At 39.7% G+C, this 26,001-nt stretch overlaps 2 protein-coding genes across 6 annotated transcripts in view; both read right to left on the bottom strand.

Moving 5' to 3' along the window:
* Window positions 1-15,375, bottom strand: part of LOC113527856 (uncharacterized) — a 43,360-nt gene extending 27,985 nt beyond the window's left edge. Inside the window, exons 1-7 of one of the 4 annotated variants that reach the window (XR_008303361.1) lie at window positions 15,159-15,371; window positions 13,840-14,175; window positions 12,550-12,786; window positions 11,753-11,797; window positions 10,945-11,028; window positions 2,551-4,919; window positions 616-951 (exon numbers count right to left, since the gene is read on the bottom strand). Coding sequence is in view for 2 of the 4 variants with exons in the window: in XM_026915990.3 (XP_026771791.1) it covers window positions 4,732-4,919; window positions 10,945-11,028; window positions 11,753-11,857; window positions 12,550-12,786; window positions 13,840-14,175; window positions 15,159-15,207 (999 nt within the window). In the remaining 2 variants the exon portion in view is untranslated. Of the gene's footprint in view, window positions 1-615; window positions 952-1,362; window positions 4,920-10,944; window positions 11,029-11,752; window positions 11,858-12,549; window positions 12,787-13,839; window positions 14,176-15,158 lie in introns of those variants that run through there. The other 3 variants (XR_008303360.1, XM_026915990.3, XM_053239333.1) reach the window with 3 other exon arrangements.
* Window positions 15,376-18,716: 3,341 nt separating this feature from the next.
* LOC113527892 (uncharacterized) lies at window positions 18,717-24,538 on the bottom strand. 2 transcript variants are annotated; one of them, XM_034309848.2, is made up of 6 exons: window positions 24,429-24,538; window positions 23,543-23,881; window positions 22,550-22,792; window positions 22,415-22,441; window positions 19,628-19,732; window positions 18,717-19,458 (listed from the first exon to the last, which is right to left on the bottom strand). In XM_034309848.2, exons 1-6 carry the CDS (start codon window positions 24,481-24,483, stop codon window positions 19,424-19,426), a joined length of 804 nt encoding a protein of 267 aa, XP_034165739.2. In that variant the 5' UTR covers window positions 24,484-24,538; the 3' UTR covers window positions 18,717-19,423. The 2 variants fall into 2 exon arrangements, with proteins under 2 accessions (XP_034165739.2, XP_034165740.2); XM_034309849.2 differs by lacking the exon at window positions 22,415-22,441.
* Window positions 24,539-26,001: the final 1,463 nt, after the last annotated feature.

The raw sequence follows: 26,001 nt of genomic DNA, 5'->3' as shown, positions 1-26,001 counted from the left end.
ATGGATATTTCTACAGTATGATGATGGTTTCTCCCTAATAATCTGATCAGTCTTTAGGACATGTAACAGGATGGCTGCACAAATTAGCTTAACTTGACATCTGGCTAAATTTCTACACAGCTCCTGTTCCTGTTCTCTATAAACAGTTGTTCTCTCACCAACTTTTTTCTCTTGAGGTTACTAAAACAAAAATGTGCTTTAAAAAAACGCTGACACTGGAGACTCCTTCCATAAATGTTTAATAAATGTTCTCTTACAGAAAACTTCTAACCATATGGACAATTATACATTTTTCTTGGTAACAGTTTTTAAACTGATTTTTTGCTGAGCATCTGTCATACATGTTGCTGTGAATTAGGCGTTACTATAGAAATGGTAACATATTACAACACAAGTGCATTAATATAATATAAAGCTGCGATTTGAATGACAGCCAGAACTACTGTCAAAGCTGCTGCTATAGAAAACACATTCTGACCACTCAGATTTGAGTATTCAGCAGAATTCATTCATTTGCACAGCAGTTTTACATTTCTAGAATGAATTCAAATAGACTAATGTTAAAGTACATTTTAAAACTATAAAAGATTTATATTAGAAGTTGTGTGGTCCTACCTTCAATGTTTAGCTGGAGAGTATAATCGCCTTTAGGATTCCCCTTTGCATCAAAGGTGTGTAAAATGTATGTTCCAGAGTCGCTCCTCTCTGCACTGGTTAGTATCATAGTTTTATTATCATTAACAAACTGCCATCTTGGGGGATTTGGGTTTGGTGGGTTACTTTGGGTTTTTCTATAATTTTTAATTAAACGAGAGGTAGATGTCTTGTCTATGATCTTTAGCTCAAACCTATCCTCCATGGTTATTTGCAGGTGCAGTCGTTTTCCCAGAGCTACATAACACTGATTACTCTCAGTAAATCTACAGACAACAGGATCCTGAAACAGCAAACCTGCAGAGGAAGAAAAAATCAGGAACATTTTACACACTGATATTATTACACACCTCTTTATCCTCTAATAAATGACACTCCATTATTACAGGAGAGCTGGATTTAGTACTGTGCTACAGTTTTCAATAAAGAAATGAAAGTGGGGAAATAAGTGCACACATTTGGAGAAAATCACTAAGAAGCATCCTAAAATTTGTGTGTGTGTGTGTGTGTGTGTGTGTGTGTCTGTGTCTGCTCCAATTGATTATTTACTTATTTGATTTTATTTGGAAAAATGGCAGCACAGGTGATTAAATGATAAATAAATGATATCTGAACTAACTGTTGTGTAACTCTTTATCTGAAGATTGTGTTCACAATGAAATTTTTTCCCCAACATCATCCAAAAGACACTTTTTGATTATATTTGAAATAGATGAATTGGCATAAATAATGCACATAAAAAAATCCAATAAAAAAAATCCATATTGCTTTTTGTAGAGTCATATTGTAGTAGCATATTGTATTTAAGGATTGTGATATGATTTTTGTCAGATCTCAAACTCATCCACCAATTGTCTTTAACAAGTTCCACCACACTTAATACGAGTTTATGGTTATTCATGGTTTTTTTCAGCTGTTTATCTAGCTCCAGTTATAAACAGTCAGGACCTAGCTGACCGCTTACTGGTTAAAAATTCACACCCACATTTTTATTAAAACAGTTATAAGACTGAAGTTGTCATTATTTATAGGAATACTTGTTTTTGAGTTATTAAGGTTTGGGATAAGCAAATCAGGAGATGTCTAAAAACAATGTCAATCTTTTAACACTAAATTAAAAGTTTTAAAGGATGTCTTATGGATGTGTCTGTGCTTAGTGAAAAATCATTTGCATAAATAAATGCAGATTAAAAAATCCAATAAAATTGTTTTGTAAGAATATCAGCAAAACACTGGCAAAGACTGACTGTGATGTATAGTATTTAAAAAGAAAATCCTATTCACCTGTAGTATCTTTCCTTTTCCTAAAAATTTTATTAACTCAGTTTTTGCACTTTTAAAGCAACACTACTGTTGTGCTGGTGGTGTGTTAGCGAAAATATATTGTGTTAGTAAAAGTATATTGTGATACATACAGTATTGCATATTGTACAATCATACTGTAGTAGCATATTGTGTTTAAGTACTGTGATAAGATATTTTTGTCAGATCACCCATCGTTAAATTGCACTGTGAAAACTTGCTTTACACTCCTTTAAAGCTGCATGTTAACACTGATGATAGAAAAGAAAAGCCTGCGCAGGGTTAAGCAGTAGGCCAATTCTGCATGTCAACATGCCATCTTTAAAATATATATTAGACCATTTAGTGCCAGGGGAAGTCCTGTTTTTCTTAGGTTTTGTGGATTATTTTTCTACAACATCATTTGATTGATGAAGGCATTCACACAAAAAAAATAAATAAATTTGTAGTTTTGAAGTGCAGGAAGTGTTCATTAAAAGACAACCCTTTTACTGATATCTGATCTCACTTGTTTAAGTCTCATTTGTCTTTCCATAAAGCATAAACTGTACATACAAATAAATAAATTGTGCATGTTGAGAAGATAAAACCTACCCATGGCAGCTTGTGTGAAAATCCACAGGATTCCAAAGGTGACCTGTATTCTCATTTTATCCAGAGAACAGTCCTCTCTCTGTACTTGCTAGAGATCTTGGTCGTGAGTGATGAGCAAATACAATAGTAAACTGAAGCTCCTTCTACAGCACTAATAATGCTTTACTGAGAAATAGAGGAAGTTCCATAGTTATTGTAATAACCACTCACTTCCTGTATTCTAAGTTACTTGACAGAAAGAAAGAGATGGACAGAACGCAACAATGAGCATTTTCTGTAGTTACAGTAGATATGTGGCTGTGTGTTTAGCCGGTCCATTGAAGAAAAATCTTCCTAGTTTATCCATAGAGTTGATCAATAAACAGCTCTCTGTTGCCGAGTGAAATGTGTTTCTTTATTAATGTAAAATATTTCAATGTGCAGCGTCTAGCCCCCTTGACTTGTAAGTGAGAACTCGTCACTTGTGCAGTCAGCACCACTGTGGTTTGGTTATCTTTTCTGAGGAAATATTTTTATCACTCATACTTACATGATCTATAAACATCTCACAACACTCAGGTCATTTGGGGCTGATTACAGTCACAGAAGCTGAACTGTGGTATAGGACCATGGTATCTGATGTCATATCACTACATCTATACAAGATAGGAAATTGATACTTAGAAAACTATTTTGTTTCTTGCTTTTTACCTCGCAAACTCATCTACCAATTGTCTTTAACAAATTCCAGCACTTGATTGGGGTTAAACTTAAGTGACCAAAAACTTGGTAATAGCTATAAGAACTCAACAATAAATATAATTACTTTGATAAAGATGATTTTTTACTGCTATAACTGAATAAAAAATATCACAGACCCCCTGGCTATGCTTCATGGACCCCACTTTGAGAACCACAGGGCATTCAGGAGATGTCCAAAAACAATGTCATAACAACTTCTGTGTTATTCCTGAGAGGATGTCTTTTAACCTTAAACTAGAAGTTTTAAAGGATGACTTATGGATGTGTCGGTGCTCAGTGGTTGCTCTTCTTCAGGTCGACTTTATTCCTACTACTATATGCACTACATACAGACTGTAGAGTACAGTGTTTTAATTTTAAAATTATTTAATTCTTGGAAATTAGCAAAATGTTACATGATTAAGGGAACGAACGAGTGTTTAGGTATGTTGGAATGTAGACCGACACTTAAGAGTGCAAAAAGAAACTTCCTATTTATTTTCTCTTCATCAGTTTTAACAATACAAATGATAAAGAAAAAAGGCTCAAAAGCCTTACTTACGATTAAGGATCATCTTGATGGCACACGTGTTCACAGGTAGGAAAAGAAAACAACACAACTGGCAATTGCAATTGCAATTCTAAACATATTTACTCATTTCAAATATGCTTATTTTAAGCACTTACTTCTAAACATTAAAGATTTGTTATAATTTTTTTTTGCAGTGTTGTGACAGCAGAATCAACGATGAATGTGAAGGTTAATACTTTTTCATTAAAATAACTAAGCTAACTAACTAACTAACTAACTAACTAACTCTGAACTCAGTACTATACACAGTTTCATGGCAAACAAAACTTAGTTATTTCATTCTAGTAGAATGGAATTAAAATGGCAACTGAAGCATTACATTTAAATAGAAAAAAAAATAATGCATTCCTCTAGAGTAACCACTCTATGGTGGTCAAGGTTGAGGTGGATCTGGAGTCTATTCGAGCCCACTGCAGTGCGCGCTTGCACACGCACACACGCACACACACACACACACACACACACACAGTAGGGGTAAATTAGCATAGCCAGTCTACCTACTGGCATGTTTTTGGGAGGTCGGAGGAAACCTGAAAACCTGGAGGAAACCCACATGGATGGAGGGAGAACATGCAAAACTCCACACAAACAGTATCCAACAGTATATGAGCTTAAGACAGCAACACTAACCACTGTACTACTGTGCAGCCTGAAAAGATTCCATAATTGCATAATCAGCTATTGAAATAGTTTCACTGTCAGTGAAGTTTTCTTTTGGGTAAGAGATGAGTGTGTATGGGTGGAATGTCACCAACTGCTACTTCCTCTACCAGAATGATCTTGCGACAAAGCAATGGATACAAAAAAATAAATACATAAAAATAAACTGTATTAATGATGCATGCTGAGACAGGCTGAGATTGTGTCCCTCACTGACCATGCTGGACCTGTGAGTACACACACTCATCTTGACCTTTGGGCATCTCACTCTTTTTTGGGGCAGGAGCGTTAAACACCAGCTCGCCATACTGCACCTCGTCCTCTTTCTTCTTCTGATTCGTCTTGCTGGGACTAGCGACCCCTGCGGCGATCTCCACGTCCTTGTTCTGAGCTCGGGCTGGATCACAAGACAACACCACACAGAGAAATCAGTGATGATCTCGGTTTGGCTTTTAAAATACAATGTATTTATGTACATAGCTTTAAGCAGGCTTTTATCTTATAAAAGGGTTAAAACCATATATAATGGTTCTAAATGACTCATATATACACTCACCATCCACTTACTTAGGAACACCTGTACACCTGCTCGTTTATGCAATTATCTAATCAAGTGGCAGCAGTACACTGCATACTGGTAAAGAGCTTCAGTTAATGTCCAAATCAAACATCAGAAGGATGTCATTTCAGTGACTTTGACTGTGGCACGGTTGTTGGTGCCAGATGGGATGGTTTGAGTATTTTAAGAAATGCTGATCTCCTGGGATTTTCACATACAAGAGTCTCTGGAGTTTACAGAGAATGGTATGGAAAAAACATCCAGTGCACGATAAATCTGTGGGTGGAAACGATTTGTTGAATCGAGAAGTCAGAGGAGAACGGCCAGATTTGTTGACAGAAAAGCTGCGATAACTAAATTAACCATTTTTACAAGCCTGGTCAGCAGAAAAACGTGTCAGACTGCACAACACATCGTGCACTGTGAAACTGCGCAAGGCAGATGCTCTGTAACAGCAGAAGATCACATCAAGTTCTAATCCTGTCGGCCAAGAACAGGAATCTAAGGCCACAGTGGATGCAGGTTCACTTGGTGACTTAAATGATTTATGTGGTTAACTCATTTGTGACCAAAAAGGCAGACAGAACTTTACAATACCGAGGTCACGATATTACAAATAAAGGGTGCTATATAGGCAAGTTCTTTATTATTGTCATTATTATTATTTTCTCTGGGCTAATATCCAACATTGCTATTATTCTCCTGTTGTCACAGGACAAATGTGAATGTATGAAGTATGAGAGTTATTAGGCTCCTTTTAAACCCCCATCTCAAGCATCATATTATTAAGTAATTAGATGGCATTTATATTGGTTGAGTTTATACTGGCAGGGACTGTGGAACCCATGATCCTCCTATCCAAATAATGCTCAAGTTTTCAAGCTTAATGAAAAATCACTAATAGCAACAAAAGTGCTTTCGTTATCTTACTGTCTAATTTGGCAGAGCATGTTTTTTTGGCCAAGATATAGCTGAGGAAGGTCAAGCATTAAAGTTAAAAGACCCTGAGTTTGAGCTAAAATTGGTGTAGAATTGAGTCAAAATGGGCAACATTTCAAACTGATCCACACTGCTGAGACTGAACGCGCATGTAATTGGGTACTTAATTACTTGCAAAGTGAGCTATTTTGGAGTCAAAGCACAAGTTTGCTTCCATCTTCTATTGCACTTTTTACACTATTAATTTTTAACTTTTTGGACTTTGAATTTGCCGTTGTTGGATCTTCTGAGCGTTTGGATTTTTGCCTCTTCTTTTCTGATTTTTGGTTTCTTGGACTGTGCACTTTTGGATTTTTTTTTTTTATTTTTTCCTTGTATCTTCTGAGCGTTTGGATTATACTTTTGTTATTTTTTGCCTTGGATTTTGGATCTTAATTAATAAACTGTTTCCTTTACTCTACTCTCGCCTCACTCCTCTGCACTTGAGTCATTCCCCTGGTGGCCTAGTGGGGGTTTGCTGGATTACTATGCCGGCGACCCGGGTTCGATTCCCAGCAAAACCCTAACAGAAAGACTCTGTCATGACCCACTCAGTAGAGGCTTCTTCAACTGTCTACCTGGCTAACCTTCAGGGAATTATGGCTGCTTTAACATGTTTCAGAACTACCATGGACACTCATGGACGAACACTTGCAAGCCAATGCCCTTGCTTGCCACAAGGAACTGCTTCAACAGGGGAAAGCCCTGGGTCTCGGGTCTGCCTCCAGTGCTTCATGCCACGCTGCCTCCTTCACCTCGCGAACCCTGTCTTCCTGCACCACAGAGGTATGACGGTGAGTGCCGGGAGTTCCTTACCCAGTGCCAACTCACCTTTGAGCTCCAGCCTACCACCTACACTACGGATCGCCACAAGATTGCATTTGTGATAACTTTGTTAGCTGATAAGGCACGAGCTTGGGCAACAGCCATCTGGCAGAGACAGGGACCCGAGTGTTCTGATTTCAAGCTGTTTACGGAGGAGATGCTTCGGGTCTTCGATCAGGCGGACATCAGTAAAGATGCAGCCAGGAAGCTCATGTCCATCCGGCAAGGAGGAAGCGTTGCAGACTATGCCATCTCGTTCCGGACGCTCGCAGCAGTCAGCAGATGGAATGAGACTGCCCAGGTTTCAGCCTTCCACCATGGTCTGTCTGTCCCCATCAAAGACGGTCTGGCCTCTATAGGATGCCCAAGCTACCTCGAAACTCTGATCTCGCATGCTATTCATCTTGATAACAGGATTAGACCAAGTTGTGAGTTCCCCTTGCTTCACTGCCTCAACCTGGAGGCCGTCCACCTCCTCCAGTGACTGTCCAGAGCCCATGCAAGTTGGCCGTACTCGTCTCTCCGCAGCTGAAAGGGAGCGCAGTGCTGCATCTACTGTGGCAAGCCTGGCCTTTTCCAAGCATCATGTCCCGAGCTCTTGGGAAAAGGACCGCCCCGTCCAGCCGAGGGAGGGTTGTGACGGGGACTACCCTCTCTCCTGAACTTCCCGGCCAAGGAGTCTACATCACTGTCTCCATCTCCTGGGGTGAGTCTGTCCACTCTTGCCAGGCCTTGTTAGACTCCGGGGCGGCTGGAAACTTTATGGATGTCCACTTCGCCCGAAGAATCAATGTCCCTACGGTACCTCTTGAAGTCCCGCTGTCTGTGTCTGCTCTGGATGGCCAAGCTTTAGGTGACGGAAAAGTCACCCAAGTAACTTCTCCAGTCTTTCTCCAGTCTCAAGGTCACAAAGAAGAAATATCCCTGTACCTGATTCATTCACCAGAGTTCCCAGTTATTCTAGGCCTTCCTTGGCTTACCCGCCACAACCCTCGCATAGACTGGGTAACAAGCCAGGTTGTGGAATGGGGTCCTGCTTGCTATGCCTCTTGTCTGCTCTCTAGCTCTCCTGTGTCTCCTGCCGAGCCTCCTGATCTCACCGAGTTATCCCAAGTTCCCCCAGAGTACTGGGATCTGAAAGAAGTCTTCAGCAAGAGCAGGGCCGCCGTTCTTCCTCCGCACCGTGCCTACGACTGTGCCATCGACTTGCTCCCTGGGGCTACCCGTCCTCGTGGCAGACTGTTTTCCCTCTCTCAGCCAGAACGCAAGGCCATGGAGGAGTACATCAAGGACGCCCTGGCCTCTGGGTTCATTCGACCCTACACCTCACCCGCTGGGGCCGGCTTCTTCTTTGTCGGCAAGAAGGATGGGGGGCTCCGGCCGTGTATTGATTACAGGGGCCTGAACAAGATCACTGTGCGCAACCGCTATCCCCTTCAGCTGATGTCCACAGCGTTCGATCTGCTCCAATGCGCTACTGTCTTCACCAAGTTGGACTTACGGAATGCATACCACCTCGTCCGCATCCGACAGGGAGATGAGTGGAAGACTGCCTTTAACACCCCATCAGGGCACTATGAGTACCAAGTGATGCCCTTCAGACTCACCAATGCGCCAGCAGTTTTTCAGGCCCTTATCAACGACGTCTTGAGGGACATGATCAACCAATATGTCTTTGTTTACCTCAACGACATTCTGATTTTTTCCAAGACCTTGCAGGAGCACCGCCATCACGTCCGCCAGGTTCTCCAGAGGCTGCTACAGAACAATCTGTTTGCCAAGGCCCAGAAATGTGAGTTTCATGTCCCTGAGGTCTCCTTTCTGGGTTTTATTGTACGAACGGGACAACTCCAGATGGATTCAGCCAAGACCCTGGCCATCCGGGACTGGCCCACTCCCAAGTCTGTTAAAGAAGTTCAGCGGTTCTTAGGATTTGCTAACTTCTACCGCAAGTTTGTCAGGAACTTCAGTTCTGTAGCAGCGCACATATCGGACCTCACCAAAAAGACTAGTGAATCTTATGTCTGGTCTCCTCAGGCGGAAAAGGCATTCAGGGACCTCAAGCATCGCTTCTGCACGGCACCCATTCTGGTCCTCCCGGACACATCACAACCATTCGTCGTCGAGGTGGACGCCTCGGACAGTGGTGTCGGCGCAGTCCTCTCTCAACGCTCGGATGGCAGGTTGCACCCCTGCGCTTACTTCTCCCACCGCCTGAGCCCTGCGGAGTCCCGGTATGATGTGGGGGATCAGGAACTGCTCGCGGTTAAACTGGCCCTTGAGGAGTGGAGGCACTGGCTGGAGGGAGCACAACATCCATTCCTGGTTTGGACGGACCACAAGAACCTGGAGTACCTCCAGCAAGCCAAGAGACTGAATCCCCGACAGGCTAGGTGGGCCTTGTTTTTTAGTCGATTCAACTTCACCCTATCGTACCGCCCTGGCTCTAAGAACACCAAACCGGACACGCTTTCCAGGCTATTCTCGTCCACCAACAGGGAGAGTGAAGTTGAGCCTATTATCCCTGTGTCCCGGATTGTGGCCCCTGTTCGCTGGGGTGTTGAGGAGGCCGTCCGACAAGCTCAACGCCAGGAGCCCGGCCCTGGGACGGGGCCACCGGGCCTCTTGTACGTCCCTCGTCAAGCCCGGGCCAAGGTTCTCCAGTGGGGTCACTCGTCCTCTCTCACCGCCCACCCGGGAGCTCGGAGGACACTGGACTTCTTGAAGAGACGCTTCTGGTGGCCAAGCATGGAGAAGGACGTGAGGTCGTTTGTCCGGTCTTGTGATGTGTGCACCAGAAGCAAGAACCCACAACAGCATCCCCAGGGCCTCCTGCATCCTCCCCACAACACTCTGCAGTCATCGGCCACCAGGTTGTCGCCGTTCCAGTGCCAGTTCAGGTTCCAGCCACCTCTTTTTCCGGAACAGGAGGAGGACGCTGGGGTGCCCTTGGTCAGCCAGTACATGAGACGGTGTCGCAAGACCTGGAACAAGGTTAGGAGGACCCTCATCCAGACTTCCAGGGCCAACCAGACTCAGGCCAACCGCCACAGAAGGCCTGCCCACAGTTTCCGTCCTGGGCAGCGGGTTTGGCTGTCCGCCAAGGACCTTCCTCTGCGGGTGGAGAACCGCAAGCTTGCCCCTTGCTACGTTGGCCCCTTCAAGGTGGTGCGCAGGGTGAACCCTGTCGCCTACCGGCTCCAGTTGCCCCGGTCTCTACGGATCAACCCCACATTCCATGTATCCCTGTTGCGGCCCTTACTGACGTCCTCTTATGCCCCTGCCCCTAGGAATCCCCCGCCTCCCCGCATCCTCCAGGGTCAGACCGTGTTCACTGTGCGCCACCTGCTGGACTCCCGCCGGGTCCGTGGCGGGCTTCAATATCTGGTGGACTGGGAGGGCTATGGCCCTGAGGAGCTATGGCCTCTAGTCACGGAGTCTTTGTGCTGTGATGTTTAAGACTAGTAACCTCTGTTCCGTTTTCCTTACCTATGTCTTTGTGTTGTTTTGGTACTTTGCTTTCTTGTGAACTTTTTGGACTTTGAATTTGCCGTTGTTGGATCTTCTGAGCGTTTGGATTTTTGCCTCTTCTTTTCTGATTTTTGGTTTTTTGGACTGTGCACTTTTGGATTTTTTTTTTTTTTTTTTCTTGTATCTTCTGAGCGTTTGGATTATACTTTTGTTATTTTTTGCCTTGGATTTTGGATCTTAATTAACAAACTGTTTCCTTTACTCTACTCTCACCTCACTCCTCTGCCCTTGAGTCATTCCCCTGGTGGCCTAGTGGGGGTTTGCTGGATTACTACGCTGGTGGCCCGGGTTCGATTCCCAGTAAAACCCTAACAGATACAACCAGTAATACTAACAACAGTTCCATTCTTTTAAAGACCACAACATTAAATAGTATTGAACCATTTCGGATTCCAGATTTCCTTATTGTATTATACCTCCATACTGGTACGTTATCCCAATCCTACTTGGGTACTAAAGCGTATTGAATCCATGAAAGGTTTTTGGATTAATCTAGTGCATATATTAATAAAGTGTGTAAAAGTCTTACATATCCTGGGTTTTGTCTCTGTCTTGTTCTTGGGTAAATGGGTGACCTGCGCATACACAAGCTCCGTGCCATCCTGAGAAGGGGCTGTCAACAAAACACACCCACACATCTATTAACCTCCATACAGCTACAGAAAATGATAAAGGATTGAGAAATACACTCACCCCCCACTTTATTAAAAACACCTGTACACCTGCCATACGATTGGCAATTATACAGGTAGCCAATCATTTGGCAACAGCACAATTCATAAGATCATGCAGATATAGGTCAAGAGCTTCAGTTAAAGTTCACATCAAAAAATAAAAATGTGATCTTAGTGACATGTTTTTTGCCCGATGGACTGATTTAAATTTCAGAACCTGCCTATTTCTGAAAATGTGTTCTCAAAACACATGACTTTGATCACAGTATGTTTGTTAGTGCCAGACAAGCTGGTTAGAGTATTTCAGACCATTTCATGTCAACTCTAGAGATCGTAGTGTGTGAAAATCCCAGATCAGCAGCTTTTGAAATACTCAAACTGGCACCAACAACCATGCCATGGTCACAGAGATCACATTTTTTTCCCATTCTGATGTCAGTTCATTTCTGCACATTAACTGAAACTGTATCTGGATGATTCTATGCATTGTTCTGCGGTCACGTGATTGGCTGATTGGATAGCTATATGAATGTGCAGGTGTACAACTGTTCCTAATAAAGTGGTCAGCAAGGCTAAATCATATCATTAACCTTCTCGCATCTAGAAAGTTAAGTCCTGTAAAATTAATTAATTAATTAATTAAATAAAGTGTAACCTTCTGACCTTCTTTGTTCCTTAGGCCTTGTCTCTTCTTGTATATGTAGAATGCTAAGACAGATAGTATAATAAGAAGCACACAAACCAAGCTCAGGATAATCAGAGTGAAATCTACAAGAAGAAGATTGAGAAACAAACACATTTCAGTCATTTTCAGTAGAATCAGCTTTCAAGGAGTAAATAGAAATTCAAGCCATCACATTAACAACAATGATGCTGCCAGTGATAATGAAAACGAATAGAATTGTAGCTCAGAGATATACCAGATATGCATGATTTTATTATCTATAATTTGACAAAGTTTTATTACACAGTAGTTCCTCTCTGATTCAGTAAAGCACAACTTTGCTCATCTCTGACCTTATTTATTAACCATAAGGTCACTTTGGTCATTGTGGAAGCCAGTGAAGTATCACTCATATATACTCTAGTGACAAGCTCTGCATAGAAATATACACAAATATTTAAAAAATGTTCAGAGTTGCCACTTTATGAGCAAAACTGGAAGGATATTAGTTTTTTATTTGTTGTTTGATATGTACCACTATGCCTCCAGAAAAACGGGAATAAAACAGAAGTAGAAATGCCAGCACCGTAAGTATGGTCTGTGAATTCTAACTCTGACAGTTCACGATTATTCACAACTAGAGATGCTCCTGGAACTGCTTGCATCACATCACATCACATGCAAATGACCTGAGTATTTCTTTCTCAGAAAGCATGAGTAGTCACATTAATGATGATGCTTCATTGTTGTTGTTACTGTTGCTTAATTTATTATTTTAACAAAAAGACAGACTCACCAGAACATTGTTCGAGTGTAATGGTACCGCTGTCATTGCTGATGTGATTTTCGACACGACAGATGACACTGGCAATATGTGTTTTTTCCAGTACAAGAGTGCTGTTCTCGTTCTCCAACCGAATGGCTGATTCAGGAGTCCAGTTGAAACGGAGGTTGTCTCCATCAGCAGAACAGTACACTTTCCTGACTTCAGGGAACAAGCAGCTGTACGACAATTTCACTGAGGACACCTGAGCTGCAGATTACAGAAGATAGAAATAAAATACTTGTTATTAAAGAACCCTGCTTCCTGATTTCTTCACTCCTGCTTCCTTCCAGTCATTGCTCATCATCATGCATGCATTAATACTGCAGGTCAGAGCCCTGGGTTCCCTGGTTATATGTTCCTATTGGTTCTCTAGCCTGTATGTTTGACTGGAACCTTGAATATGGATATTTCTACAGTATGATGATGGTTTCTCCCTAATAATCTGATCAGTCTTTAGGATATGTAACAGGATGGCTGCACAAATTAGCTTAACTTGACATCTGGCTAAATTTCCACACAGCTGAAAGAGGAATTTTAAATTAAGCACATTGTTCATGAGGTTCAAAAAAAAAGGAAATAGATTAGCCATAATGGCTAATTCATGTAAGGAATAAAACACTTGGGGGAATGCTGTTATAAGAAAATAATCAACTTCAGGGTGGTGACTGTTACCACCTCAAAGTTTTATTTTTCCACTTTTTATCTATTTATAGTCACATTTAATGAGTTGCAACATCAGCCAAACAACTTGGCTTCTGTTATCCTGTTCCTGTTGTCTATAAACAGTTGTTCCCTCACCAACCTTTTTTTTTCTCTCACCGACCTTTTACTCTTGAGGTTACTAAAACAAAAATGTGCTTTAAAAAAAAACTGGAAACTCCTTCCATAAATGTTTAATAAATGTTCTCTTACAGAAAACTTCTAACCATATGGACAATTATACATTTTTCTTGGTAACATATTTTTTTAAACTGATTTTTTGCTGAGCATCTGTCATACACGTTCCTGTGAATTAGGCGTTACTATAGAAATGGTAACATACTACAACACAAGTGCATTAATATAATATAAAGCTGCGATTTGAATGACGTCCAGAACTACTGTCAAAGCTCTTGCTATAGAAAACACCTTCCGACCAATTCCGCAGAATTCATTCATTTGCACAGCAGTTTTACATTTCTAGAATGAATTCAAATAGACTAATGTTAAAGTACATTTTAAAACTATAAAAGATTTATATTAGAAGTTGTGTGGTCCTACCTTCAATGTTTAGCTGGAGAGTATAATCGCCTTTAGAATTCCCCTTTGCATCAAACGTGCTTAAAGTGTATGTTCCAGCGTCGCTCCTCTCTGCACTGGTTAGTATCATAGTTTTATTATCATTAACAAACTGCCATCTTGGGGGATTTGGGTTTGGTGGGTTACTTTGGGTTTTTCTATAATTTATAATTAAACGAGAGGTAGATGTCTTGTCTATGATCTTTAGCTCAAACCTATCCTCCATGGTTATTTGCAGGTGCAGTCGTTTTCCCAGAGCTACATAACACTGATTACTCTCAGTAAATCTACAGACAACAGGATCCTGAACCAGCAAACCTGCAGAGGAAGAAAAAATCAGCAGTTTTTGTTAATATTATTACACACTGAAACACACCTCTGATGTGAACTTCACTCCATTATTACAGGACAGCTGGAATTCAGTGCTTTGCTATGATTTCTAAATCAAGAAATAGCATTCCCTTGTGTATTTATAGTTTGTAATCTGCTTAAACAAAGACCAAATTTGATCAAACTTGAATTATTTTCACAGTTCAATGAAAACTTTGGTGCAAATTAGCCAAATTGGGAAGTCAGTCTAAAGTTATTAACAAAACAAAATCTTTACCAAAACGAAAGAGAAATAATTAAATACCATGTGTAGACATACTATGAAAGCAGCCATCTATTCATAATGTTACTCAAATTGTAAACTTCTGTATTTTTATGATTAGCCATCCATGTTGAAAGTGTGCAATAACTACACTTTAATAAGATGATGGGAGATCAGCATGAGAATGTATTAAAGTCTGATACTGGAAATGCTTCATTAAATGCATAATATTAATGTTTAGTGGAAAAGCAAAGAATTGTTAGCAGCATGCTAAACAATATTGTCCAGCCTGGCAAACAAAATATTTGCTGATGATAACTGTGTCTAATTTTATCTTAACTTTTAATTCACAGATTAAACTCAGGCAAAAATATCTCTCTGTGTTTCTGTAGTTGATGCATTTTTTTTACCAGCAAGACATCTATGAGATTTTGCTATAGCACTATATACAATAGTACATACAGTCTCAGGAAGTGTTATTTTTATGTTTTCGTACAAGATTAATACATTTCTTTGATGTCCAGAAACAGCACTTCACTTTTTTAATCTGAATATTATTAGTAGATACAACGAGGGTTGTGAAAACTGTTCAGACAAAAGTGTGTTTGAGTAAAATAGTACACATAATGTAGAACAGTACAGCAATTTCTCATTGAAAAAGAAACTGTTTCACTGTTATCAATAAATCATATTTCTGAAGGAAACCTACCCGAGGCAGCTCCTGCGAACATCAGCAGGATCCCTAAGATGTCCTGCATTTTTTCTCAGTAAGTCCAGAGAAGAGACGCAAGAACATCCAGAAGCCCACAAACCAACTGAAGGGAAATGAACACAGTGCAGTTCTCTCTGAAGCTTTAAACCAGCTGGAGATCTTTACACTCAGACCACACACACACACAGCAGGCAGGGTGAAGCTGTGGGTAATGTTTTACATGACAAATTTCTTGTTAGGAAAAAAAGAGGAAGTAAGATCACATTACTGCAATGGCACACTTCCTGTTTTCTTTCCTAATCAAATGGACAGAATGTTACAATTTGTTTCGGTACTTTCAAAAGAAATTTAGCATCACGTCTAATTTATTTCTAAAATTCGGTCCACTGACTATTTAGGAAAACTGACACATTCTTCTCTAATAAGTGTGTCAACAATATTCAAATAGGTTTTATCTGGAAAGCCATGGACCTAATCTGCTACATTTGACATTATATTAGTCTTTTATTTAGCCTGGTATTTAGTACATCTGCAAAAAGGAAGTGTTTATGAGTACCTTTAATTTTGCACAATTAATTTCTTAAACTGGGTAAGGCTCAGTAAGTTGCCATAAAAGTAGATATTGTTTATTATATAAGAACTAAAACATAATGGGGCATGCAGTTATAGGAAAATAATCAATGATGTACCACCCCAAAGTGGATTACTTTCTTCCAACAGCATGTTTCAGTGTGTTATTCCTCTTACACCACAGCATTTTGCTAGTGATTGCATTACTGATAAAATGACACTTCATGCTTTTTTCCATTTTTAAACCTTCGATGTTGCATAAAGCTGCTGAAACAAGTTAGTTCCTCTTATCACTTATGTTATAGCAGATAATAACAGTAGTTCTCACTTTTTTCTTTCCTTTTTTCAGTAAGGCAAAAGCTGAACTCAGCAAGCATACTGGACACCTTCCGTAAGAGGTATAGAAATGTCTACTTACAGAAAATGCCACTGTATCAATGATTATATGGTAAGAAACCCATCCCAAACTCAGCCCCAGACACTCGTCTCATCCGCTATTTATAGAAAATGTGTATGGGTGAACATTCAGTGGAGTGTGTGAAGGAGATCATTCACAAGGTTTAGTGATTAACATGTTAAACATCACCACCCCAGTTATCTCTATGCTGATCACTGCTGATGTCTGAAATGACCCACCCTGTTTCCAAAAGCTTAAAAAAAAAATTAGTGTTTGTAGTAGTTGTAGTAAGTAAGTTTCCAGACAAACCTACAGGCTCAACATTTGGCTACTCAAACATTATAACTCGTAGCATAGTGACAGTTTACTGTTTCCTGTTACATTTAACTTTATTAACTTTATTACAAAACAGTCAACCAACCTTAACAGTTCAAATTTACACAGTGTAGCATCCATATCACCGCTTTAGAGCATTGTAGGCATTTAATATGTTATTAAATAAGACAACTAATTCAATTGTTTGTTATGAAATAATTGATTATCTTTACTAAAATGTACTCTACGTCTCTAACAGTCCAATGTTAAACAATATTGTAATTTTGGGGGAGAAAACATTCAAAAGTACAAAAAAAATCATTGGCGTAGCAGAAATGTCGGTTGGTTCAGACCCAAACCTGTATTGGGAATTGCATAAACTAGTCGACTAATATTTTATCATAATATAATATAGCTTAATCTGAAAATATTTTATACTAGATGAAGCCAATTCTACAGTCAGCTCCACAAGACCACACTAGGGTGTTTATTTTTTTTGTTTTTTGTGTGGAAGAGTACTTTCGGAGCCGCGGGTTGCACATCACTTTAAGACACAAGACTTGGGACATGTGTGAGGATCCATGCACATATTAACAAACACAATAATAAAATCCAGAATCAAAAGCCAAGACAGTTCACGGGTCATACATAGAGTATCCAAAATCAAAATTAAAAAATCAAAAAGAGTAGTCAAAATAATGAAAACAAGGCTCAGATATGAGTAGGCGAACACAGAATAAATACTCAGAACCTTGTTTGCAATATTTGTTATGTAAGTATTATATTGTCCGAAGACAGGAAACAAGTGTGGCAACAGAAGAAGAGTCCTAGACATCGGAGGAAGGGGCCCTCTGGTGATGTGGCAGTGAATTGTCTCTGATGGATGTGACAGGCTCTATCCAATCAGCATCAAATACATGTCTAGGTAATATCATTTACCAGAACTTAATCAACTCTGACATGTTCATACCTTCTTGTCAAGTCCAGTCTGCTAGATAATTTAACAAGTTCACTCCTTCAAAGCTTCACATGAAAGTCCCTACCTTTGGACTTCATCCAATGCATTTCTTCTGATTTGGTCCCCACAGCTTAATTGAGATTGGTTGGGTCCAAAATAACAAATACTCTGAATAACACTATTCGTCTACAAAGAGGTTGTGTGCTTTTATTTTCCTCAGAGGTTTGTGATTGTCAGTCACATGTTCAAATCAGCGCATGTGCAATGTGCAAAAAAAGTGAAAGGGAAGGGACATTTGCTTGCTAAGCCCCTGATGAGTGTATTGGATGTGGAGTGGTGCTTGTGCGGTGGCTTTACTCATTCATATCTTACACTAAAGTAATAAGCCATGACAGGGAGTGTGTTACTGTGATTTTATTGCATGATAAAATTATTGCAATACACAGCCTCAACTACTGGCCTTCATCTGTTTGATATGATTAGTGTTTCTGTGGCCCTACCTTCAGTGTTCAGCGGGAGATTATAACTGTCTTTGCTAGTCCAGTCAAAGATGTCTAAAATATATCTTCCTGAGTCACTCCTTTCTGCACTGGTTAGTATCATTAACAAACTGCCATCTTGGGAGATTTGGTTTTGGGTCACTTTGGGTTTTTTGGGTGCAGTCATTGTCCCAGAGTTATATAACACTTATTCCTGTTAGTAAATCTACAGACAACATGGTCCTGAAACAGCAAACCTGGAGAGGAAAATAAAACGAGATGAGTGTCTCATTAATTTATTCAGTAAAATCACTAAGAAGCAACCTAGACTGTGAATTGTGTGTGTATTTATGTAAAATGCAATTTAAAAAGATTTACTTCTCAGTATTCAAGTGCTGTATGCCCCAACACACCTTTTAAAATCAGAAACGTTTCAATTTCCTGAGAAAATGAATAAAAACACATTTTACTCTGCACAAACTGTGTATAATGAGTTATTCACATTTTGTCCAAAGAACAGTTCTCTCTCTTTGCTAGGTAGAGATCTTGGAGTATTGAGAAACTCCAATAGCCGGATGAAGCTCCTCTTACAACACTAATAATACTTGTAACACTAATAACACTTGTAACTCTAGAAACACATACACTTACAACACACTAATAACACTAAGAACACAGGAAGTTCACTTCCTGTATTCTAAGTTATTGGACAGAAAGAAAGAGATGGGCAGAATGCAACAATGAGCATTTTCTGTAGTTACAAAGAAAAATTTGTATTTTTAAATACAAATTAAAGAAATTTTTGTATTTTGTGTATGTTTAGCTGGTCCATTGAAAAAAATCTAGCTAGTTTATTCACAGAGTTGGACAATAAACAGCTCTCTATTGCTGAGCAAAATGCATTTCTTTATTAACGAGTTTTTAAAGGTGCACAAATGTTCTCTAACTTTGTTAGATATTATACAGTATGTTAATTGCCTTATACTTGTCAGAGTTGTGAAGATATATTGTATACTTGCTGCCTATATACATGTATAATCTATAAAAATGATTTCCACAAAAGCATTGTTGGCATAATTGTAACAACAGCATTAAAAGCAGTGAATTATTTTAGAATATGTCACAATAACCAGAGGTCAGATGGATTCACACACAAACTGAGCGTTTACTTTGCAAATTCTTGTGAATGAAAGTCTCTCTTTTAAAGTGTGTGTGTGTGATTGAGAACAGGTGAGTGTGTTCAATAGTCCAGTGGTTGCGAACGTGTCGTTGGTGGTGCGTTCTGGGTAGTGTAGTCTGGGGCAGCCATGTCTGTAAGCTGCAGTGTATTCTGGGGAACTGAGTTCACAGACAGTGTTGACCTGACAGAATATTAGAAACAAATCTGAACAGAAATAACTCTTTAAAAAAAAGTAGTACTCAATTAATGAAGGAATCTGCAGGATTGATGAGGCTGAATTTGTTTCTTGAAAAAGGCTGGATGGGATGGAGAGTGATGATTGCTACCATGGAGAAGAGCAACCATGGACTGCTTCTTCAATTCCTAATTCAGGTTTACAGAGCTTCCTGGTCCTGGATCTGTGGGAGAAAATATGACACTGAATGAATGAATGAAATGAACACCACTTAGACATTAAACTTAATTGCTGCTTATTCTCTATTTTCTTTACATATTTGAACATATATACTTGAATATGGACTCTGGTAATGCACTCATTTTCCAAGCTAGTAAATAATAAATTCTTACTCTCAGTTGATGTGTAGGTTCTGGTGTAGATGTAAAATGCTCCCACAAACAAAGACACCAGGATGATGACTTCAAATAGCCACACAGACAGAAACACCATGAAACCTGAAAGAGAGAGAGAGAGAGAGAATTGATGCCTATAGGTTAGTGCTTCTAGGACAATATGGGGAGGAGGTCTTGTGAGCCTGCATCATAATATTCTCATCAAAGAAGGTGGCATGAGCAGTCAGAGACCATGGTGAAAGAGGAAAAAATGTTGTGGAGCATGCATGGATAAATCCTGGATGTCTTAGCTGCTGGAAAATTGGATGAGAGCTTCAACAGAACACATCGGTATAAGAGGAGATCAGCATCAAGTTGTGATTTCCTCCACTTTCTCTCAGCTGCTCTTAAATCTTTCTGATTCCTGCACAACACATCCGACAGCCAAGGAGCAGGGCAAGAAGACTTCTTAGGTTTGGAGGATAGGGGCCAATGGAGGTCAATTGATGAAGAAAGTGAAGAGAGAAAAAGAGGAAAAGGTGTCAGCGTCTGGAAGGGTTGACAGCTGGAAGCTATGAAGGAAGGACAGATGGACTGGAGGTTGCAGCGAGTGGGGGAGAGATACAAATTGTTGGTGAGAGGCAAGGCAGGGGGGTTAAGGGTAAAGGATGCAAAGTGATGACCTAAAAGTGGAGTGGGGTAACATTCATGTCTACCGTTGTGGAGGGCCGACTGAAGACCAGGTCCAGAACATTTCCTCCCTTATGTATTGGAGGGCAGCTTTTGGGAAAAAGATATGTCGGGGAAAAAGAGTGTAAAAGAGAGAGAAGGCAAGATGACTGGAGATTGTCAGAGGGTCTCCAAGGAGATTCAGAGAGGTGCTGTCAGTAGGAATGATACTAAGGACGATGTCCAGTTCTTGTCCAGAGGGCAATAGATAACTAATATAAATGTGGACTGTGCTGGTAACAGTACCAGCATGAAATTCAAAGGATGAGATGTTGAGATTAATAAACCACTGCACAAGGATCCTAATCTTTATCCTGAGTCTCTCATGTTTATAGACAGTTTCTTTTTTCCAAATGACGTCAGCTTGAAGTAAAGCAAAAAGTGGTGGTGCATCATCACATGTTGAAACTTGATGGGTCAAATTCCTGCTTGCTGCTCTTGTTCCAGGAGCCTTGTTCCTTCATACAGATGATTATACTTATTCAGTCTGTTTGTTATTCAGTTCTGATTGGTTGGTTAAGTCATGTGTCTTGTTCCTCATTGGTTGGATTGTGTCATGTGACCTTGGTTGTTTGGTATATATAGCCCTCATGTAGCCATTGTCTCTTGTTGTGTATTGATGTGGTAACCTGCAGTCTGTTTGAGTCTAGTTTGTTTGTGTCAAGTCAAGTCTGTTCAGGTCAAGTCTTTATTTGTATTTTGGATTTCACTTTGTCAAGCTGCACTTGGGTTCATCACTACAATCGCCTCAGTGGTCTATTGTTACACTATCTGTGCTGCATCAGTCTGCAAGACCTTGTACATGTTACTATTGTAATACTGAAATTTCTCTTTCCACACTGAGACAGACAGTATACTGCTCCAGACTGCACTACTTATGTATGTTATATGAGATAATGTCAATGTGCACATGATATCCAAGAATAGTTGGGCACTTGAAAAATCACCCACATATACAGATCATATTTCTCCCACCGTATTCACCATTCATTAGTTTAATCAAATAATTTTTTTCAGCTTCACGTTGGAAGGTATATGGTCACAAAGCACATGAACAAGTGAGTCTTCTTGAGGTGAATAAATAAATTGTCCATTTATAAATATAAAGACTTGATGAAATCATTGGAACTGTTTAACATCTTTGTTCATGAGTCTACTATATGGAAAACATTACACAGGCATTGTGTCCATTGCAGGACACCACAAAGAAAGACACTGCTTTCCAAAAAAATGACGTTTGCCAAAGACCACCTTGACACTCCACAAGGCTACTGGGAAAATGTTTTGTGGACTGATGAAACTAAGGTCGAGTTGTTTGGGAAGAACACACAGCACTACATACCAACATTAAAACTTCATCCAACAGCAATTAAGTATGGTGGAGGGAGAATCATGATTTGGGGCTGCTTTGCTGCTTCAGGGCCTGGACCACTTGCCATTATCGAGGGAAAAATGAATTCCAGGGAATATCAGGGTGGCTGTGCACCAGCTGAAGCTCAGTAGAAGTTGGGTGATGCAGCAGGACAATGATCCTAAACTCTGAAGTAAATCCACTACAGAATAGCTTCAAAAAAGAAAATCCACCTTTTGGAGTGGCCCAGTCAGAGCCCAGACCTTAACCCCACTGAGATGCTGTGGAATGACCTCAAGAGAATGATGTTCACTCCAGATATCCTAAGAATATGGCTGAGCTGAAGCAGTTCTGAAAGGAAGAGTGGTCCAAAATTCCTTCTGAACGCAGGTTTAATTCGAAGCTACCGGACACACTTGGTTGAGGTTATTGCTGCTAAAGGAGGATCGACCAGCTATTAAATCCAAGTGTCCTCTTACATTTTCCACAGAACTGTGAATGTTTAATGGAATATATTCAATAAAGACATGAAAAATTGTAATTGTTTGTGTGTTGTTAGCTTAAGCACATTGTGTTTGTTTATACTTGTGACTTCGATGAAGATGAGATCACATTTTATGACCAATTAATACAGAAAAACAACTAATTCCAAAGGGTTCACATACTTTTTCTTGCCACTGTAGATATATAAAGACATCAGAAAAATGCAGAACTGAGAGACTTACCATTATTAGACTGTGTGCAAGTGGTCACTGTGGAAAAAGTAGAAGTAAAATAATCTAGTGAAAAGCAGCCCCAGTTCTCACAAAGCTGCTCATACCAAGTCTATATCAAGTTATTTAAAAAAAATATAGACTCACCGGGACATGGGTGGACAGCAATGGTGTTATGGTCATGGCTGACATGATTTTTTACGTGGCAGCTAACATTTCCATGATTGTTTTTATCCAGCAGGAAAGCACTGTTCTCGTCCTCCAGTTGAGTGAGTTTGATTAAATCAGAGTTCCAGTGAAAGTGTAGGTTGTCTCCATCAGCAGAACAACACACTTTTCTGAGCTCAGGAGACAAGCAGCTGTATGTCACTTTCACTGAGGACACCGTGGCTGCAGATTAAAGAGAGAAAAAACTCAGGATGAATTACAGTGGTGGTCCCTAAGTGAAAAACACATTACCAAGCCATCAACACAACAGCAAATAAAAGAAACACACCAGCATTAACTTAAAACAGAAAGGGAAGGTCCTTATTGAACATTACATTCTTGTTGCTGATTGGTTTCTTGTGGTGTTATAGTAAGGAGAAATTCCTTCTTCTAAATAGTCTAGCTTTCTTTAAGTGGGCCATTCCATCCCGCAGCTTGCAACTTCCCATATAAACGTGTTGCTTTAATTTAAGGGTATTTACTTCCAAATGTAAGAGGAATTACATCACTTTTTATACATGGTTCCTTCTTTTTAAGGGACCAATTGTAATTAGGCAAACTAACATAATCATAAATTAAACTCTCATTTTTAATACTTGGTTGCAAGTCTTTTGCAGTCAATGACTGTCCATATACAGTCCTCTCCAAAAACTATGATTATTTCAGATGGACAAATCTTAGCTCATCTTGATTTTTAAAATAGACTAACATACATGTTAAGATTTGTTCATGTTTATTTGTAATAGAAATGGTAACATGTTCACGCTGTGGTGCACATTGGCATATAGACTTCCTACTATGTAAGTAAAACTTGTAAAAGGTGTTAGAGTGTAGAACGAATGGTTATATTCTATGAACAAATGTAACAAATAACTTAGGATAACAAAAGTTGTGGGGTGAAGTGTGAAGTCATTAGAGGTTGTGTGGTCCTACCTTCAGTGTTTAGCTGGAGAGTATAATTGTCTTTTTTATTCCCCTTTGCATCAAAGATGTCTAAAGTGTATGTTCCAGAGTCACTCCTCTCTGCAATGGTTATTAGTATTATAGTTTTATTATCATTAACACACTGCCATTTTGGGGAATTTGGTTTTGGTGGGTTACTTTGGGTTTTTCTATATCTCAAAATGACAGCCTTGTCAAATGTCCCGTTGTTCTTATTTAAGACCAACCCATCCTCCATGACCATTTGCAAGTGCAGTCGTTGTCCCAGAGCTACACAACACTGATTACGCTGATTAAATCTACAGACAACAGGATCCTGAAACAGCAAACCTGCAGAGGAAGAAATTAGAAGGAATAATGGCATTTAAAACAAAACACATAAATAAAAGATATTTCAACAAATTGGTTGGTAATTTTTTCTCTGAAGATTGTGCTCACAGTGAAAGGAACATTTTAATTAATTTAATTTAATTTAATTCCATAATCCAAAGAATAGATTTTTGGTTTTACAAAGTATGCAAATTTACACATATTTAATTAAATGAAGCACAACTTGCATAAATGAAGAAAAGAATTCAGATCCAAAAAAAAAAAAACTTGTAAACCTATCAGTATATCACTGGCAAAGATTGATATTTATTGTTTTAAAAAATATATGTCATATTCACCTGTAATATCCTGGTTTAAATAAAAGTATTATTGTTATATATAAGTTATAGTTATTATAACTTTTTATTATTGAAGGTTTTTCTTAAAGACAATCGATCTACTGATGTCAGAAGTCACTTGGTGGAACTGCATTTTTATGATTTTTCATTCCATAATAATAAAATGTTGTAAATTATTAAATCATGCCTTTTGAGAAGATGAAACCTACCCATGACAGTTCCTGTGAAAATCAAAAGGATACCAAAGATGACATGTATTCTCATTTCGTTTAGAGAACTGTCCTCCTCTCTCTCTTTCTGTCTTGATCTTGGTCATGAGTGATGAGCAACTAAAATTGCAAGATGAAGCTCATTTTACCTCAATGATAACACGGACGTAGAGGAAGCACCATAGTGATTGTGGTAACCACTGATTTCCTGTGTACTAAGTGATAGAGTAGGGGGACAGTAAGAAAGAGAAAGACAGAACGTTTCCATTAGCTATTTCTGTAGCTACAGAGGAAATTTATAAGTGTTATGCTGGTCCATTAAAGAAATATTAGTATGGCATTCATAGAGTTGCTGAAGGAGATGTATTTTGAATGTGCATAATCTAACTACTCTGACTTGTAAGTGAGAACTCACCACTTGTGCATCAACATTTTGATTGTGCAAAAACGGAAATATTTTTTCTCACCTATACTTAGCTGGCCTATAAACATCTCACAACAGACAGAATCTCATCAATCTCTCAATCACAAAAGCTGGACCATGGAAACTTCATATCATTGTATCCATTCTGGAAAAGACTGAAACCTGGGTAACAGTCGAGAACAAAACTCAACAATAAGACAACCATCTATACACAAAAAATACTGGATTCCAGGTAGTGTTAATGCCTCACAGCTGTGCCACACTCTGCGTCAGTGTGGGTTTCATCCAGGTTCTCAGTTTTCCTCTCACCTACAAGAACATGCCTGTAGATGGTTTGGCCAAACTTAATTGCCCCTAGGTTTAAGAGTCAGTGTGTGTGCATGGTGCCTGGGGAGGGACTGGCATCTCATTTAGTGTTGTGCATTCCTGACCAGGAAAAAGCAGTTACTGTGAAGATGAATTATTTTATATATATCCATCCATCCATCCATTCTCTGTACCGCTTATCCTACACAGGGTCACGGGGAGCCTGGAGCCTATCCCAGGGGTCTCAGGGCACAAGGTGGGGGACACCCTGGACAGGGTACCAACCCATCACAGGGCACAATCGCACACACACTAACACACCCATTCACACACTACGGACAATTTAGAGACGCCAATCAGCCTACATGGATGCGCATGTCTTTGGACTGTGGGAGGAAACCGGAGTACCAGGAGGAAACCCCCAAAGCATGGGGAGAACATGCAAACTTCACCCGCACAGGGAGGGAGGCGGGAATCAAACCCCCAACCCCGGAGGTGCGAGGCAACACTGCTAGCCACTGTGTGAGGGTGCCAATAAGTGTAAAACCAGTGTTTTGCAGATCTTTTTTATGCTTTTATTTTTAAAAAATGTGTTGCAGTAAATCTACAGATATTCCCATATTTCTGAGCTCGAAATATCACTAACCCTGATTGCATGTATGATTAAATTGTGCTCATTTTCGCTCATTTTCATGAAGGGTGCCAATAATTAAGTTTTGTTTTTTGTGCATTCTGACTACTCAAAGCACATCACTTTTATTATGGAAGTGTTCCAGTGCCTGGGAAAGAACGTGATCTCATTTCCTGTACGTCTCTCGCTTCAGTGGCACATATTTCAACAAA

The sequence above is a fragment of the Pangasianodon hypophthalmus genome, chromosome 13 (genome assembly GCF_027358585.1).
Source record: "Pangasianodon hypophthalmus isolate fPanHyp1 chromosome 13, fPanHyp1.pri, whole genome shotgun sequence".
NCBI classification, from domain to species: domain Eukaryota; kingdom Metazoa; phylum Chordata; class Actinopteri; order Siluriformes; family Pangasiidae; genus Pangasianodon; species Pangasianodon hypophthalmus.
This window is presented reverse-complemented; position numbering and strand designations above follow the sequence as displayed.